At 30.2% G+C, this 18,619-nt stretch overlaps 1 protein-coding gene across 4 annotated transcripts; it reads left to right on the top strand.

Moving 5' to 3' along the window:
* The first annotated feature begins 4,979 nt into the window (after positions 1–4,979).
* LOC109789271 (filament-like plant protein 4) lies at positions 4,980–11,073 on the top strand. Of its 4 annotated transcripts, none has more exons than XM_083063171.1 (7): positions 4,980–5,235; positions 5,883–6,272; positions 6,410–6,534; positions 7,160–7,367; positions 7,476–9,912; positions 10,170–10,212; positions 10,395–11,073. In XM_083063171.1, exons 3-7 carry the CDS (start codon positions 6,427–6,429, stop codon positions 10,821–10,823), a joined length of 3,225 nt encoding a protein of 1,074 aa, XP_082919297.1. In that variant the 5' UTR covers positions 4,980–5,235; positions 5,883–6,272; positions 6,410–6,426; the 3' UTR covers positions 10,824–11,073. The 4 variants fall into 4 exon arrangements, with proteins under 4 accessions (XP_082919297.1, XP_020203771.2, XP_082919296.1 ...); XM_083063170.1 differs by lacking the exon at positions 4,980–5,235 and adding an exon at positions 5,252–5,750; XM_020348182.3 differs by lacking the exon at positions 5,883–6,272 and having other exon boundaries at positions 4,981–5,235.
* Positions 11,074–18,619: the final 7,546 nt, after the last annotated feature.

The following is an 18,619-nucleotide window of genomic DNA, read 5'->3' on the forward strand; positions in this document are numbered from 1 at the left end:
CACTCCAAGGGACAACTTTCCAAGGAGGGTTTTCAACAAATTGGGCTCTCTGAGCACCACAGCTTCTCAATCCTCACAATGGGATGAACAAATTCAAAAACATTTCCTCTAGTCCTAGTGATCAACAGCTCATCATCACAGCTTAATCAGCTTACAACACAGCTCAACTCAACATCTTTAACAACATAATCAATATACAACACAGCTCAACTTAACATCTTTAACAGCATAATCAACTACAACACAGCTCAACTTAACATCTTTAACAACATAATCAACATACAACACAACTCAACTTAACATCTTCTCATCATCTACAAAATTCAACATTTTCTGAGTCATAGAGTAAAACACTTCCACGCCCGGTGCAATTAAACTCACGCTCGGCCTGAACCCAACCTGAGAGCTCTAAAGCTCTTACACGCCTGGCGTATCATCATTACGCCCGGCGCAATTAGAGGCAGAGACTTCCAGGAGTCGCCTAAGCCCGACGTACCAAACTTGCACTCGGGGCAAATAAGGCAGAGACCTCACCAAGGTCTCATGCCTGACGCGCTCATTCTGCGCCTGGCGCCACCCTAGGCAGAGACCCCCACAAAGTCTCGATGCCCGGTGCCATATCAGTAACTCAAAATTTTGAGCCACTATCTGATATCATGCCTAGCGCAGTTCTCCCCACACTCGGCGTGATTCATCCTAGGACTTCCATTCCCAACCTCGCTCGGTGCAACCAACCAAGCGCCCGACATGCTTGGACAATGGAGTTCCCTGATGAACACACCCCCGATGCCAAGAACTACACCCGGCACAATTTCAAACTGCAACACTCACAACTTCGAAAATTTCAAACAAAAACCTACAAATCAGCCAGCTCAGCACACATGCAATCTATGAAATGAACTACATTTACATCATACAACTCAAAAACAAGCTCTATTTCAACATGCAACCATCAAACGCATCAAAATCACCATTTTCCCTAATTTTCCCGAAACCCCAAAAATGAACAACTCTTCAATCCAACCATTAATCTTTTGAATTCAAGCATCACTTGAGTTCCTAAACTCACTTACGACCAATCCGCACGCAATCTAACTTCCCTTACCTTGAAAAGAAAAAAATCCAAGCTTCGGGGAAGAGAAAGGAAAGAAGAACACGGAGGTCCGCGCTTCCGACTAGCTCCTAACGTCTCTACTCCACACCTTCAACCACAACAATCACCACAAGGAAGTTTGAGAATTTGATACCAAGGAAAAGGAAGTGAGGAGAAAATGAGAGTGTTGAGGGGAAAGAGGAAGAAAAGAAGTGAGTCTTACAGTTTGGGTTGAGTTAATCATGTGACGTGATGGTCAACTTTTCTTAAAGCATTTTTTGTTTCACCAATAAAAGCATTTATTTTAAAACCCCAAAAATAATAAAAATGAATTGAAGAAATTTAAAATTTATTGAAACAAGATTCAAATCATCTTTAATATTTGAATCAAGCAATTCAACTTGATCAATTTGTTTCTTAAACTCGTGCTTATATTTATATATAATTAATTGTTAGACAAATAACTAATTTTGAAGCTAATAATTAAGAATAAAAAATAATTTAAACTAGCTAGTTATTTTATAATTCTATAAAATCATCATAAAATATTAGTATAATCTTTAAAAAGACTTTCCAAATAAGAAAATTAAAACAAATAATGCAATTCTATGTTTAATTCCAAATACCATTATATATATGTCTTATTATCCGAGTACAGCTAGTTTTATGTCATTTTGTGCGTACTCACAAAATTTCATTTAGCTATTTTACGTAAAGATAAGGTGATGTGATTGATAATGAAATCCACTAATCTTAATTTTAATTTATAACCAAAAATCATAGGTGAATACAGCTTCTGCATTATTGCTTAAAGCATTTTAAAAGTATTATCAAATGTATGATCTAAAACTATTGTGAAAAATATTGTCGCTTCAATCCATTCGAACATTCCATAAGAATTGGTCAGTACCTTGATTTATCGGGTCCGTCAATTTAAGATTAAAATATAAACACATGTACATTTTTTAATGATCGATACATTAAAAAAAAAAAAGAGTACATGTTTTTTTAAAATATAATCCTAATTTCTCATATTCTAATGTAAGAATTAAAAACATTGAAGATGTTATTTTGTGTACGTGTTTTTTTAAATATAATTGTAATTTTTCATTTTTTAATATAATAATTAAAAAATAATGATAATGTTGAACGGATGTTTAGGTATTTTTAACAAGAGTTAATCACTTATACACTGTCAGTGTAAAAAAATTTTATATTAATAACTAATTATATTTTTTAATTGTATCATGTTACTGTTAAAAGTAAATATATTTATAATAAATGACACAATTAAAAAATATAATTAGTTGTTAATATAAAATAACTTTACACTCATGATTAACTCTTAAATCAAAATATCAAACACACGCTTAATTTAATTCTTGGAATTTTCCCTTACGCGTATTACTTAAAAAGCATTTCTCTTTTGATAATTTATCGTGCTTTATTAACGAAGTGTCTCACCCATTTTAACCATAAAAACTGAACTAGACAAGGTCACCAAAATGGTAGCATAAAAGGACAAAAGTCATCATCTTCTATAACAGATAATATTATCTTTATTATCATGAGAATATTTTTTGTCACGTTTGTTAATTTTTTTTTAATTTTAAATATTTTTTATTCCTAGAAATGTATCGTAATGTTTCAAGAAGTTTTTATTTTCTTTATAATTAGAATATAAGAAGTTACATGACAGTTGTAACTTTTTATTTTTGTTTAAATTATTTTAAATGTATTTCTAAGAATATTGAAATTTAACTAAACATTTTTTTTTTACGTATATCTAAAAAAAAAATTATCATTCTCACTTATAATATTATGGGAAATGCCAAATTATATTTCAAAAAAAAGTCGTTAGATATTGTATCGTAGATATTATTAAAAATTTTCTTTAATCAATTTTACTTATGTAATATGTGTTAATGGAATTCTTTATCATATATTATTAAAGAGGAACTTAAACTATAATGGTGAAAATATTTTTCTAAATTTTTTAAATTTTTTATTATTTTATTTTTTAGTTTTTACTGTTTAAATAATTTTTAAAATTTTTACATTTACAGTTTTTTTATCTTTTACTCTGTATTATTATTTTTTTAATATTATTTATTTTGTCTTGACGTAATATAAGTTTATAATGGGCGAATTGAATTAATATCTTGTCAACACAAAAATGACTAAAGTAATTAAAAAAAATACAAGTTTAAGTACTAAAAATATTTATATTAAATTATAAAAACTAAAAATGATTGAAAAATATATAAGAATTAAAATATTTATTTTAAATTATAGAGATTAAAAAATAAAGAAAGTTAAAATATTTAGATTAAAAAATGTTTTAACTAATTATAATTGAAAAATAACATCAATAATAGTTATGATATTATATGTAACTTTTAGTCATAATAAAATTAGATCATAATAAAATTAGATCTTCTTGACCGGTACTCCCTCTAAATTTATATAAAAACAAAAATAATTATTTTCACATTGATTAATAAAGATAGTTAAATATACTTATTTTTTACAATCTGGTATAAAATATACACTTTCATTTAGTAAAATATATTTAATCATATTTATTATAAATAGTGTTCACATTTATTATCTTAGTTGTATTTTGAATTAAACGTATTAAATAAAAGTAATTGAGTTAAAATTTGTTTTTAGTTATGTTAAAAATATAAATATTTTTTCAATCAACTTCTATATATAAAAAATGAATATATATATATATATATATATATATATATATTATAAGATGGTGTTTTTAGAGATTTTTTTTCAATAAGAAGATTTGTAAGATTTTTATAATTTTTTATCTAATTTAATTTTTATTTATTATAATTAATTATTCATTAAATATTAATATTTTAAAATAAATTGTCAATAAATAAAAATAATTTTTTATAATATAAATTATTTATCATAAATTAAAAATATAATTTATTTTAAATATAATTTATATATTTAAATGTAATTTTTTTTATATATAATTTAGTATAAATTTTAATTATATTATATGTAATAAACATGCTTATATTTATATTGTAGATGCTAATTCTAGTTATATATAAGTCCATATAGATTCCTTATAATACACTTGTCATTGTCAATAAATTAAAGGTGACTTTTTTTTTATTGAGTAGCTAAATTAAAAGCTATGAGAAGTGTGTCCCTACATTTTCCAGTAATTTTTTTCCCCTTTTTTATTCTTTAACCAATATCAACATTTATAACTTGATCCATTAAAAAATACTAGAATTATATTTTCTATTATACTCTCTTTATTACTTAATCTTGACTAAAACTACATAAAATTGTGTCAATTGCACAATTTATATAATATCAACAATAAAAAAAATAATAAAAAAATTACTTAAAAGATTGTGTAGACTGAGAGCATTTATAGCACTCCAGATTCAAATCATGTGATGCACGTAGTTGCACAACGAAGGTAACTCTTTCTCCTTACAAGTAGATTTAGAAGTTGACGTGATTTTTTTTTTTAAACTACACCTGATAAATACATAAAAAAAAAATATATTTGAGTGTATAAGAAATAGAAATATTATAAATAAAAAAGTGTGAAATAAAGAAAAAAGACAGTTGTAATAAAATAAAAAGGTAAAAAAAAAAAATGTTTGAGTAATTTAGAAAGTGGAAGTTGAGGTGATGTGAAGAAGTGAGAAGTGTAGAAAGCAGCCAGCGAAGGAGCTACATACCAAACTCGTGAGCTGTACACTACAGACTCTCTCACTCACTGACGGTGGTCCTAAATCCTAATCACTAATCACGCTTCTCTCTCTGCATCTGCACCACCATAATTAATCTAATTAAATTATCGGATACAGCTCACCCCTACCATACTCCTGCTTCTGCCGCAAGATTTCCATTCTCAACCCCAATTACGTCATTTTATTTTCCATTTTCCCTACGTGAAATTAAATTAAATTAAATTAAATTCTTGCTCAATTGCATCAACACTGTGTGAAAAGCTCGCCCTTTTTGGAGCTTCTGCTACACCTTTCTTTTTAAGAAGCACTTAATTCCGAATATATCTTAGCCCACTCAACCACCATTGCTACTGCCACTCTCACACCCTTCTCTCATTGCTCACTCCCATTTCTTTCTCTCCGGTAAGACCATTTTGCCCTTTCCGCTTCAGTCCTTCGATGCTCCTTGTTCTTTACTTGATTCCTTGTTTCTTTCTAGAAATTTTTTCTCATTATTCTTACTGCAATACTAATACAACTTCTGTTGCTTAATTTGTTCCTCTTCCACGTCGTTTTGTTTCCATTCGATTACTCGTCATTGCCGCGGTTTTTCTTAATCTATTAGTTTTTACTCGTCATTGCCGCGGTTTTTCTTAATCTATTAGTTTTTGTTTTTGTCAGTGTGTGTTCGTGTTCCTAGCGCTTCCAATTCAATTGTTGCGGTTAATGTTTATATATCTTCATTGTTTCTAAATTAGGAAGAAAAGAACGAAGTCGGAAACTGTTCAATTCGTTTCTGAAAAATTGATACGATTTTTCCTCGGATTATGTGTTTTTGTATTTCTTAAAAATCTGGATTAATTTGGATCTCATTTTGAGCCGCGAAGACGATTGATTATTGATATTCATGTCTGAGGTCGAATGCGTGAATCAAAACGGTATTTTATTTATTTATTCAGTTCAATTAGTGTTCTTGAATTCGAGTTTGTTTCAGGATTTTTTTCAGTGAAAAAAGAATTGACAATTGAGTCTAATTTTGTAATTATTTTTTATTTTTCAATTTTCTGAAGAGAAATGAGTTTGTGTTGGGGTGTACGGTTGTGTGATATCATGAGATGAGAATCACGCAAGAGCAATGGTTAGATCTTGGAGATCGCAAGGAGTAAGCATCATTGGGTGATGTTGGCAACTGTGGGTCACTGTTCAAATGAGTGCATCAGCAGCACAAATATAGTAACTGGAGTCAATCAGGGTTCCCAAAATGGGTGCCAAATTGTGAGCAATCTACAATTTGGCTCTGTTTGCTTTTGGTGTTGTGTGGTTTCTATTGCCACCGACACTACCGAGGAGTCAAGTGCATATAGCCATTTACTTTTTAGTGTGTTGAAAACGGAAGCCACTTGTGTGAGTGATGATATCGCGATGGATGGGGTGATGGCTTTTTGTGAAACGGTGGGATAGTTGAGTATCCAGTTTGAATTACTTTGTTGTGTAATAATAATAGCGTGTGTAAAATTCAGCAGTATCCACCGGTTAAAAAAGAGAGAAAGAGAGAGAAGAAAAGTTCCTTTTAATTTTAACTGTTTTCCGATTACAGGGTGTCCGTACTTTTCAATGGACCGACGCTGGCCATGGAAAAAAAAATCATCGGACAAGGCTGTGCTTGAGAAAGCGGCTGCGGAATTGGACTCTGCTGCGGGTGCTTCCACTCAGGTTAATCAGGTATGTATTTATTGTCGTTTCGCTAAAGCTAAGAACTAGTTTCATATTGAAAAAGGTAAAAAAATAGTTTCTAACATTTGTGCTGCTGCAGGAAATTTTCCTATAATTTTTTTTCTTCACCTTCTTGACTTTCACATGATAATTAAAAGTTTTAACAAGAGCAAAATTTCCATATTGGTCCCCCCACCCCCCTCCAAAAAAAAAAAAGAAGGTAGGGGACAATTTGATCCCTAGAAAAAAAAAATCATTTAGTCCTTCAAGATTATACATGGGATGCTCTAGTCCTTTTGTCCATTTGAGTTAACTTTTGCAAGGACCAATTTGGGTCATTGATTATTTTGTCAAGGACTAAATTAGTACATGATTAACTTCTTTAGGACTAGCCATATATGCTAACCATGGAGAGAGAATGACCCAAAAACTGGTGTGTCCCACGTTTGTAATCTTGAAGGATTAAATGAATATTATTAATTTTTTTCTAAGGACTAATTTTCAACTGTAACTTTTTTCAGAGGCTCAATTTGGACCTTATATTCTTTTTAACTATTATTTGTGTTTTTAATTTTTATTTATTTTTGCACACTTTACATAAGATCTTTTTTGTTTTTGTTTTTGGGTTAACAAGAAGCCGAGCTACGTCCAAATCTCCGTAGAGTCATATTCCCATCTGACTGGTTTAGAGGATCAAGTGAAGACATATGAAGAAAAAGTTCAGACACTGGAGGATGAGATCAAGGAATTAAATGAAAAACTGTCAGCAGCAAATTCAGAGATAAATACTAAGGAAAGCTTGGTAAAACAGCATGCTAAAGTAGCAGAAGAGGCTGTCTCAGGTACTGCTTTAATGGTTCCTATTTAAAGATATTCAAAGATGAAAGTCTTCGTTAATATAAAGTGCTTCTTATTGTTCTTGGAATTAAAATTATATTAATACTCCACAGGTTGGGAAAAGGCCGAAGCAGAAGCTTTGGCATTGAAGAACCATCTGGAAACTGTAACTCTTTCAAAACTCACTGCTGAGGACCAGGCATCGCAGTTAGATGGTGCTCTTAAAGAGTGTATGCGACAGATAAGAAACCTGAAGGAAGAACATGAACAGAAAATACAGGAAGTTGCTCTCACAAAAAACAAGCAATTGGACAAGATTAAGGGTGAGTTTGAGGCTAAGATTCACAACTTTGAACAGGAACTCCTCAGGTCTGCTGCTGACAATGCAGCTCTGTCAAGGTCATTGCAAGAGCGCTCTAATATGATAGTCAATTTAAGTGAAGAAAAAGCTCATGCGGAGGCTGAAATTGAGCTTCTTAAGGGCAACATTGAATCATGTGAAAGAGAAATCAATTCACTCAAATATGAGCTTCATGTTATTTCCAAAGAGCTTGAGATTCGCAATGAAGAGAAGAACATGAGTATGAGGTCCGCGGAAGTTGCTAACAAGCAGCATATGGAGGGTGTTAAAAAAATTGCCAAATTAGAGGCTGAGTGCCAAAGATTACGTGGTCTAGTGCGGAAAAAGTTACCTGGTCCAGCTGCACTTGCACAAATGAAGCTAGAAGTTGAAAGTCTTGGTCGAGAATATGGAGACACTCGATTAAGGAAGTCTCCTGTCAAACCTGCTAGTCCTCACCTGTCCCCATTGCCTGGTTTCTCCCTAGATAATGCACAGAAGTTCCACAAAGATAATGAATTCCTTACAGAGCGTTTATTGGCAATGGAAGAAGAAACAAAGATGCTCAAAGAAGCTTTGGCAAAACGTAACAGTGAATTGCAGGCTTCAAGGAGTATGTGTGCTAAAACTTTGAGCAAACTTCAAGTTTTGGAAGCACAAGTTCAGATGGGTAATCAGCAGAAGGGATCTCCTAAATCAATCATCCATGTAAACCATGAAAACATATACAGTCAAAATGTCAGCAATGCACCAAGCTTGATCTCCATGTCTGAAGATGGAAATGATGATGTGGTAAGTTGTGCCGAGTCTTGGTCTACAGCAATACTCTCTGAGCTATCCCAATTCCCTAAAGAAAGGAATACTGAGGAATTAAGTAAATCTGATGCCACTAAGAAGTTGGAACTAATGGATGACTTTCTGGAGGTGGAGAAATTGGCCCGATTATCAAATGATTCCTGTGGAGTTTCATTTACTTCAAACAATATAACAAATGAAACTGTGACCAATGATGTATCAGAAGTCAGTACAGTGGAAGATGTTCCCTCTAACCCCAAAGAGAATAGTGATCCAAATCCATTGCCAAGTGAGGTGTCTTCTGCTGAAGAATTGTCATCACCTGATCCCCAATCTGATGTTCGTGGCTTGTCACTTGCAGAGCTTCAATCAAGGATATCATCAGTGTTTGAGTCCATGGCGAAGGATGCTGATATGGAGAAGATCCTGAATGATATCAAACACATTCTTAAAGAGGCATGTGACACTTCCATCCAGGACTCTCTATCTGCCATTCCCCGTGATGACAAACCTTCTGATATTACATGTGATAACCAGGGTAATACTGAAGATGCTGGCTTAAATGCTGAAAAAGATATAATTTCATCCCAGCAAACTACAGAATATGTGCAGATAACTTTGGATTTAGAAGCTGCAATTTCCCAAATTCATGACTTTGTCTTGTTCCTAACCAAAGAAGCAATGACAGCACATGATATATCTTCTGATGGAGATGGAATAAGCCAAAAGATGGAGGAGTTATCTGTTACTTTTAATAAAGTTACATCCAATGAAGCAAGTTTGCTACAGTTTGTTGTAGACCTGTCTAATGTTCTAGCCAAGGCAAGTGAATTCAGATTCAATATCCTTGGTTATAAGGGTACGGAAGCTGAAAGCAATAGTCCTGATTGCATTGATAAGATTGCTCTGCCTGAAAATAAATTAGTTCAAGACGATTCATCAGGAGAGAGATATCAAAATGGTCATTCCCATATTCTTAATCCCTGTTCTGATCCTGAGGTTCCCGATGATGGAAATTTGGCCTCGGGCTATGAAACAAATGGGACGTCACAGAAGTTCTCAATGGAGGACTTTGAAGAATTGAAATTAGAGAAAGAGAAGGCAGTCGCTGATCTGTCAAAGTGTGCTGAAAATCTTGAAATTACGAAGTCTCGGTTACTGGAGACAGAGCAACATCTAGCTGAAGTTAAATCACAATTGGCTTCTGCTCAAAGATCAAACAGCCTGGCTGAAACGCAATTAAAATGTATGACAGAATCGTACAGGTCAATTGAAACACGTGCAAAGGAGTTTGAAACTGAGCTTAATCATCTGCGCATGAAGACCGAAACTCTGGAGAATGAACTTGAAGATGAAAAGAGGGTTCATGAAGAAGCTTTGGCCAAGTACAGGGAGCTAGAAGAACAATTACAAAGGTTAGACACATTCAATATCTTACTGTTTATATATACTGAAATTACACATTCTACATAGTGCAGCCCTACACGTAGGCTTTTTATCACAGCATTTGTGTTTTGTTTATGTCAGTTTGAGTAAGAAGATATAGGATAACGGTAGCATTGCATATATTTAATTTTCTTTCCAACAACTAGGGACACGTTTTCAAATATTTTATGTTAATCTCTGGTGCTGGATGTATTTCTAATTCCTAATTTCCCATTTGTCTTGTTAGGAATGAAAACTCAGCTGCTGATAATGACATCAAGACTAAGCAGGTAAAGCTGTAATTCCATTCAAATAGACAGACATATACACTGTTGCATTGCCAAATACATGAAAATACTATGAGTTGGAAAACATCAACATCCAGTGATAATGATATAATATGTATCTCAATTTGTGAGTCTTCGCAATGAGTTGACAATCTAAGATTGATTTTTCTTCTTCTTTATCATAGGAGAGAGACTTGGCAGCTGCTGCTGAAAAGCTAGCAGAGTGTCAGGAAACCATATTTCTTCTTGGCAAACAGTTAAAGTCTCTGCATCCTCAAACAGAGCCAATGGGATCTCCGTATTCAAAGGCTGAAGGCTTCACAGAGCTTGAACCTTACTCTAGAAGCCAAAATTTGCAAGATCAGGCTGAGATGGACAGTGCTACTTCTGCATTTGTGCAAAGACTGGGTGGGGAATCCCCCTTACATTTTGCCAACACTTTACACAGTCCACCACATAATGAGTCAAACTTTCCAGCCATATCTCCTGTACAGAATCCAAACCACAACCCTATGAAGTCAACCTCTTCTTCAGCTTCGTCCACTCCTACACCAGAAAAACACACCCGAGGTTTTAGCAGATTCTTTTCATCAAAAGGAAAAAACGGTCATTGAGCTTGCAGCATGCATGACCTTGAGATATCATGATTTAGGACCACGCTGTAACCTCCATGATTTAACAGAATTGGGTTTTTGGGAGGTTTATCGGGTGATTCTTGTATCTAATGGTTGTACATGGTAAACATATATTTTTCTTCTTTTCCTTTCCATTGTTTTATTCTCCCTGTTCTGTAATTTAATTAGCAAACATTGACATAGTCTCTGAATTATTACAGGATGCGTTGAATATGTTGTATTTCACAAATTTATGCACCATACCTTGATTCTTTACCAACGATAATGGATAAGTGATTTTATTTTCAAGCGATAATCAGTTTCAGAAACTATAAAGATTTCAGCAAATAAATAACATTAAAATTAAAACTTCCTTCCAATATATTTTCATTTAGGAATTTTATATAATAAATTTAAAATTTTATTATTTATTTAATTATATAATATAATAATACATTAATATAACAAACTGTAACGATAAAATTATAAAATTCAGTTTTAAAGTAAAATTATAAAATTCACATAAAATTAATTATTAAAAATATTTATTATTTTATGTTAAAAATTAATGTATGTTGCAAAATAAAAAAACACATTAGCAAAGAATATTATTTATTACGTTAATATAATAAATATAATTAAACATAATTTCATATTAAATATTACATATTTTTAATATAAATATTTAAGATTTCTCACTCAAAAAATTCTCATAAAAAATAATATTTTTATAAAATAAAAAATAACACATTAATATAATAAATCATAATACCGTCATAAAACATTAATTATTAATATAATATAAATAAAAATAATATTACTTTAAGCATAGTTTTCTTTTTTTTTTTTGGTGAATTTAAGCATAGTTTCCTAAACACATATAATATAAATATCTCAACTTATACCATAATTATCATGATAAAAAAATATTATATTACATAAGTTATCAAAATAATTTGTAAATCATACAAGTAAACAATTTAATTAAGATAGTGATAATAGAGTTTGATCTTAACTTGTATGCTACTTCAATTTTTCCATAATAGCTCAACTTTGTGGGTCTGTTATATCTAATGCTTTATTGTCGTATATTATTGTTATTATTTTTAGATGGATTTGACACCAAATTTAGAAATGTTATATTTTAATAACTTTTGAAATAGATTCTCAAAATTGTCTTCTTCTAGAAATAATATGAATCAGAACTTTATAGTAGCAATTATATTTATAATCAAACAGTTTATTTACGATACTAGAAAATACGACAGAAATTTTTTATAAATTAACTTAATTATTAACTTTTAAAAAAACTTAATTATTAACAATTTTCAAATATTAATGATAATAGCATGGAGAAAGGAAGATAGTGACATTTTACATTCTTATCTTTCAAAATGTGGAAATTGTAATAAGTGTTATATATTAAACATGTTTTTAGGTTTTTTTTTCTTGAAGAAATTTTTTCGATGTTTCAAAGCTGGCAACTAAAAATTAATTTGTATTTGTGAAGTGTAACTTTTGCTAGTTAAGTATTATTTTAACACTAATGAGAATTAATTTTGGTAGTACTAGATTGACCTGTGTCCTAGAATAGGTCATACAATCACTAAGTCAAGAAGCTTAGTTTGATGAAAGTGCTTTTACGGATTTTTTAACTTCTTATTTATTTTTAATTTATCTTTATCATGTTTATTTTTAAATTAGTTAATATTTTAAAATAAATTATCAATCCCCTATATTTTAAACACTTTAACTGTCTTCGATTAGAGTATTTGTAGGGACTTTTCCTTAAAAAGCTATTTTATATTTTTCCTCAATGAAAAGATTTTAAGAGAATCTTTTAATTTCTTATCTATTTTAATTTATACTAGTGGAAACAAAGGCACTATGTGTCTCGATGTAGGTTGAGTTATCAAAATGAGCTGAACTTATGAGCCAATCTGACCCACCAGTTATAAGAAAAATTTGACTTGACTCCCCACGAGTCAACACGCGATGAGCCGAGTTAGCTCACAAGTTGACCCACTTATGGTACTTTGTTTTTGATTCCCAAATGTTAGTTTATTTGATTATATATTTATACAATTGACTAGGTTTTATACATAGTTATGAATTACGATAGTTAATAACATTTTAATATCATTTATTAATATTTTATGCAACTACTTTGATATTATAAGCTAATTAAATTAGTTTTGATTAAGGATGTCAACGGAGCGGGGCGTGTACAGGTAATAGCCCCCTATTACTCGTTCTGTTGGATAAATATCTGTCTCATACCCATCCTCGTATGCATTTGAGTATCCATAAAGTGGGTATATGCATATTTTTTTTTTCAATATCTATGGGTATATGTAAACATATGTGAATATTTATTTAGAAAAATTAAAATTTTGTAAAAATAATTCCTATTTACCTTAATAATTTTTTAAAAATAATAGTCTCAAAGTAAAAACTGAAATTATTTAAATATTATACACAATTTTATTATTCAAAGTTCTTTAATTTAAAAATTAAATTAAATTGTTAAAGTATTTCATCCCCATAGGTCTAAACAAATTTAATATATAATTATGTAATTATGTAATTAAATATTAGCGAGTACTTGCAAGTACGAATAATATGATATTTGTACTTGCATATATGAATACTATGATACTCGTACCTATCCTACATGCGGGTATAGAAAATATCTATACTCATTACTCATGGGTAGGTGTGACAAAATGGGTCAACCCAAACCCATTTAGGTTCGCTAAAAATAGGCTAGGTCGGGCTGCCCTTCTAGAAAAAATATGTTGTAAACTCTGGTTGGCCTTGACTAAAGGCTCGTTGGCTCGCCAAAAATAAGAAGAAAAAAAAAAAGAAAAAGAAGTTTTTATATTTATTTTGAGTTACTCTTCCAACATATTTTTTTCTCAATATCTAATAGACTTACATAAATCAGTGTACCTAAATAATAAAAAAATCTCAAATTTCATCTGATTTGATTTGTTGCATAACAAATATCAAATTTGTTATATAACAAAATAGATATACAATTAAGTAATTATAATAATATTCATAACTCTTGTAACAAATTGATTGCACAACAAATATCAAATTACATATACTAAAACAAACCAAATGCACGACAATTTTGTTGTATAATAAATAAAAAATTATACACAAAATAAATTTGAGTGATTTAATTTAATTTACATTAAACATATTATATCAAACGGGCTAGCGGGCGAGTTGGCGAGTTAAAATACTGGTTTAACTCGCGAACCATGACCCATTTTGCCACTCCTACCCATAAATACTTATTTACAATATTCATTTTCTACTTGTAATAGATTTTATTCGCGAATATCCATGGTTACAATTTTTTTTTACATCTTTAGTTGTGGCTAATTCTTTTTATTATTATTTTTTTGTGACAATTTTTAGTCATATTGTCAACACAGATGTAGTTTTAAGATATAAGACTATATAGTAGGTATTTTTTTTATAAAAGTTCAATTTTTTTTAATCTAAGTGAACTAACTTGCTTAACTCACCAACTCACAGTGGATGGACAACCGAGTTTATTTTTTTTAAGCTTATCAAAAGATGAGTTGAGTTGGATTAGTCCACTTATTGCTCAACTCATGGTGGGTCAGGCGGGTGACTCACTTTAATAGCTCTACACTAGAGGTGGTAAAGTGAGTTGTAGTCAGCAAGCTAACCCTACAACCCACCAAAAAAGAAAGACGAGTCAAGATAGACATTTTAGCTTGCACTGTCTAACTTGCCAGCCTATTATGCCAAATGACGAGTTAGGGAGAATTAACATGCCAACCCGTCTAATTAAATTTTTTTATTTTTACTTATTTTGTAATTTATTGTGTTTGCCATTTTATATTGTGGTATAGTATTACTGTTGAAAGACTATTAATACCTGTGTTGTAATTCTTAAAGAATATTATAATTTTGTGTAATGGAAGGATTATTAGTAGTAATTTTGATTGAAAAAGAAAGACTATTAGTAATTTATAGTTTATTATTTTTGTATTATAATTTTGAAGTTGAAGGACAAATTTATATTACGGGTCCTTTGATTAAATTTATCAATTGCTGTAAAAAAAAAACCTTAAATTTGATAATTTGATATAATTATAAAATAGAATCTTAAACATAGTAGGTCAAGATTTTCAACCCACTCGCATCAAGTGGGTCAGTTCGTTTTTGTCCTATATTTCATTTTAATTTTAAAGGTTAAATTTGTCAAAAATATTATGTACACCAAAATAGAAAATTGTCATTTTGTATAGAAATAGATCAATAATTTAAAATAATTTTGTACCAAATTATAAATTATTTATCATAAATTAAAAATATAATTTATTTAATTTAAAATATGAATTTATATAATTTTAAATATAATATAATTTATATATTCAAATATAGTATTTATTCATATATAATATACAATACACAAATTACAATACTAATTTGAAAAAATGAGTCAAACTTTTTTGATACTTAATAATTTTAATTAATTTAAATAATAAAAACAAATTAAAACTAATTCATTCAAATATATAATCATTATAAAAACATTTAGAAAGCAATTTGTTTTCTTTTTCTTTTTGTACCAAAAAGAAACCAATCATAGGTTCCGAGAACACTTCGTAAATACTTGGTTTAATTATAAATTTAATTATTTTCTACTTATTTTTGTCATTAATAGTATAATTAATGAAATATACCATCAACATTAATCATATGTTTAACATATTACTTATTCTCTAAACTTTTTTGAGAATTTTTAATTAAATTTTTAAACTAAAAAAATAAAAATTATATTTGTTAAATATAATAATATTATTATTCTTAAATACAATAGAATTTATTTGATTAAAATAACCTAATTATTAATAATTTTTAAATCTCAATAACTGCGGAGAAAACAATACGAAGAAAAGTGACATGTAATATATTACACTATCAAAATATTTATATTTGAATGATTTATTTATAATTTAGTGTTAATTTTGTATTACGTATGTTAATTAAAATTAAAATTTGGTATAAAAATAGTTAATATTGATTTTTTTTATAGTTTATTGTTATTTTAATTTGTTGATTTTTATTTATATGAAATTTATAATTTAAATGTAATTGTAACACCATGTTTTCTAAACTTAAGTTATAGATGATGTAACTTGAGCATAAGAGTTGTGATTGGAAGGGAAGTTGAGGTTTAAAAGAAAAAATTCAAAAAAAATAAATTTCATAAGTTCATTCTTAAGAAATCTAGAAATATAAATTAGAGAGGGAGTCTCTGGATCTTTGAATCATTCTTCTTCTTCTCTTAGCATTGGGGGGGGGCTTAGGATTGCATTTTCTTTGTGGTTAGTTGTGATCTAAAGCTTCTTATAATTGAGGATCAGTGTAGTACGTTTTCTTTGTGGTCTTCGAAGTTCTTCTTCTTCCTTCTTTTGCTTGGATTCGAGATAAGGGAAGATAAAAACTTGTTTGTTAGTAGATTGTTGTGCTGCATATACCTTGATTCTTGTTACATGTTTGTTGGTATACTTGGTTTTTGTGGGTGTTGTATTTTATAGATCCTTATTGTTCTTAGTAAAGAATGGGAGGTTTGCTGATGGAAAATTGGTGTTTGTTGTTGCATGTCTCATTTTCCTCAATTTATGAGTTGTATGCATGTATTGTTGTGAGGGTTGAGAGAATTTGAGGTTTGTTCTTGAGTTGCTAGGTTTTCTTGAAGTCATGCATGCTTTCTAGGTTTGGTCGCTTAAAGTGACTAAAAAGGTCTGGTCGTTTAGAGATGCTATCTGACTTGGGCCGTTTATAGCAAATTTTGGTTGCTTAGAGCAAATTTTGGTTGCTTCAAGCAAATTTTGGTCACTTATAGTGAGTTGTTGATTGCTTTAAGTGAGTTGCTTGGTAGCTTCTAGGTATCTATTGACAGCTTTGAGCTAGGTGTTGGTAGCTTTAAGTTAGGTGTTTGATAACTTTAAGCTAGTTGTTGGTAGCTTTGAGTTAGTTGTTGGTTGTTTATATGATGCATGATGATGATTTTAAATACTTATTGTCATAAGTTTCCTATTGTTGTTAGTTGTTTAAGTTATATGTTGATTTAAGTTGTTAAAGTTGAAAGGTGTATATTGATTTAAAATGTTATATCCATTGATTTATGAAGATGATGTTTATGAGTGATACTGGCTGAAAGATGAATTGAGTTGTATATGATTCAGTTGAGTAGATGTGTTGAACATGTTCTATGCATGATGTTGTTATGTCGTTGACATGATGAATTTTGAGAATGCTTTAAGTATTTGGACAAGGTGTTGAAAGTTAAATGGTTTTGATCAACCTAAGACTAGATGAGAGGTTGCGTTTAAAAGTTGCATATCCCATTGTGTGAATATTATGCTGTGGTGCTCTAAGAGCATAATTTATTGAAAACCCTTATTGGGAAGTTGACCTTGAAGTGAAAAGTTGAGTTTCCTCCAAGCCCTTAATTGATGTGGAGTAAAGTATGAAGTCTTTAGTCGATGTGCTACCACCTTTAACTGATTACTGGAAATATTGCGTGGTTTCTTGATGATAGCTAATGGGCTAAGTCCACAAGTGCCATGGTAATGCATGCTATGGTTGTAGTACGCAAATACCCAATTATACTAGTCTTGACTGTGGAATTGAACTTTCATAGTTTAAATGGTGACATCCAAGAAACCATTATGTGTCATGGATTAATATCTAAATTTGATGTTGATTTAGCAAGCCCCAAAAGATCAACTTGTGTTGTTGGTTCGATAAGGTCAAATCAATTGGATTGTTCATTTGTATTATAGGAGATCTCATAATTGAAGTGCATGATGATGCATATAGTTGTTGTGTTGTGCATAAGTTGTGTTGTTTATATGTAGTGTTTGGTCTGAGATGAAATGTGTTGAAATTTGGGTTGTTGTTGTGTTGCTTAAGTTGACATTGTGTTATAGTAGATTTATTTATGCTAAGCATGCTATACCCATTTATAAGTTGTACTACTTGTTGAAAGTTGTGATTCAAGTTGTTCAGTTGATTAGTTATTTTCAATTGATTATTAAAATGTCGTTTTAATTGATGTTATGCTTAATGTTGAAAAGCTAACCTCATGTTAAGTTATTATATTGATTTGATGCTTTTAAGTTGACATGTCAAGTTATGTTGTGTTGTAAGTTGCTAGATTGTCATTATACTGTGTTGAGATTTTGTTTAATTGAAAGGATTATGTTGTCATGTTGCAATTTTGTACAAGTTGTTGACCATTGAAAAGTGGCATTGTCTATATGCTAAGTTGTATGTTGTGAAGGTTGTGTGTTACCAAAATGGGCTTTGGGTCGTAATTATGTTGATCTATTGATTATTTTGATATATAGCTTATCTTTGTATGTTTTCTGATGGTTGGATTATAATGATTGTATTTTCATGGGAGTTAGTTAGAGGCAAATGGTGACTTTGACGAAACCATGCTGGTGGTTGATTTTGCTGTTCTATTGGGTTACTCTGGTGTTACCAATTTGTATAATTGTTGCTTAACCAATAATTAGAATTTTTATTTCATAGTTGATAGGTTATTATACGTGTGTGTGTATATATATATATGTGTGTGTTGGACTAAATGTTTTTTCCTTAATTGTCTTACACATCACATATATATATATATATATATATATATATATATATATGTATGCGATGTGAATATAATTATTTTAAATGTTGTTAGTTGATTAAATGATTCTCTAATGTGAGGATAATGACAAGTC

Source organism: Cajanus cajan, chromosome 9, assembly GCF_000230855.2.
Source record: "Cajanus cajan strain Asha chromosome 9, NIPB_CcT2T_4, whole genome shotgun sequence".
In the NCBI taxonomy this organism is placed as follows: Eukaryota; Viridiplantae; Streptophyta; class Magnoliopsida; order Fabales; family Fabaceae; genus Cajanus; species Cajanus cajan.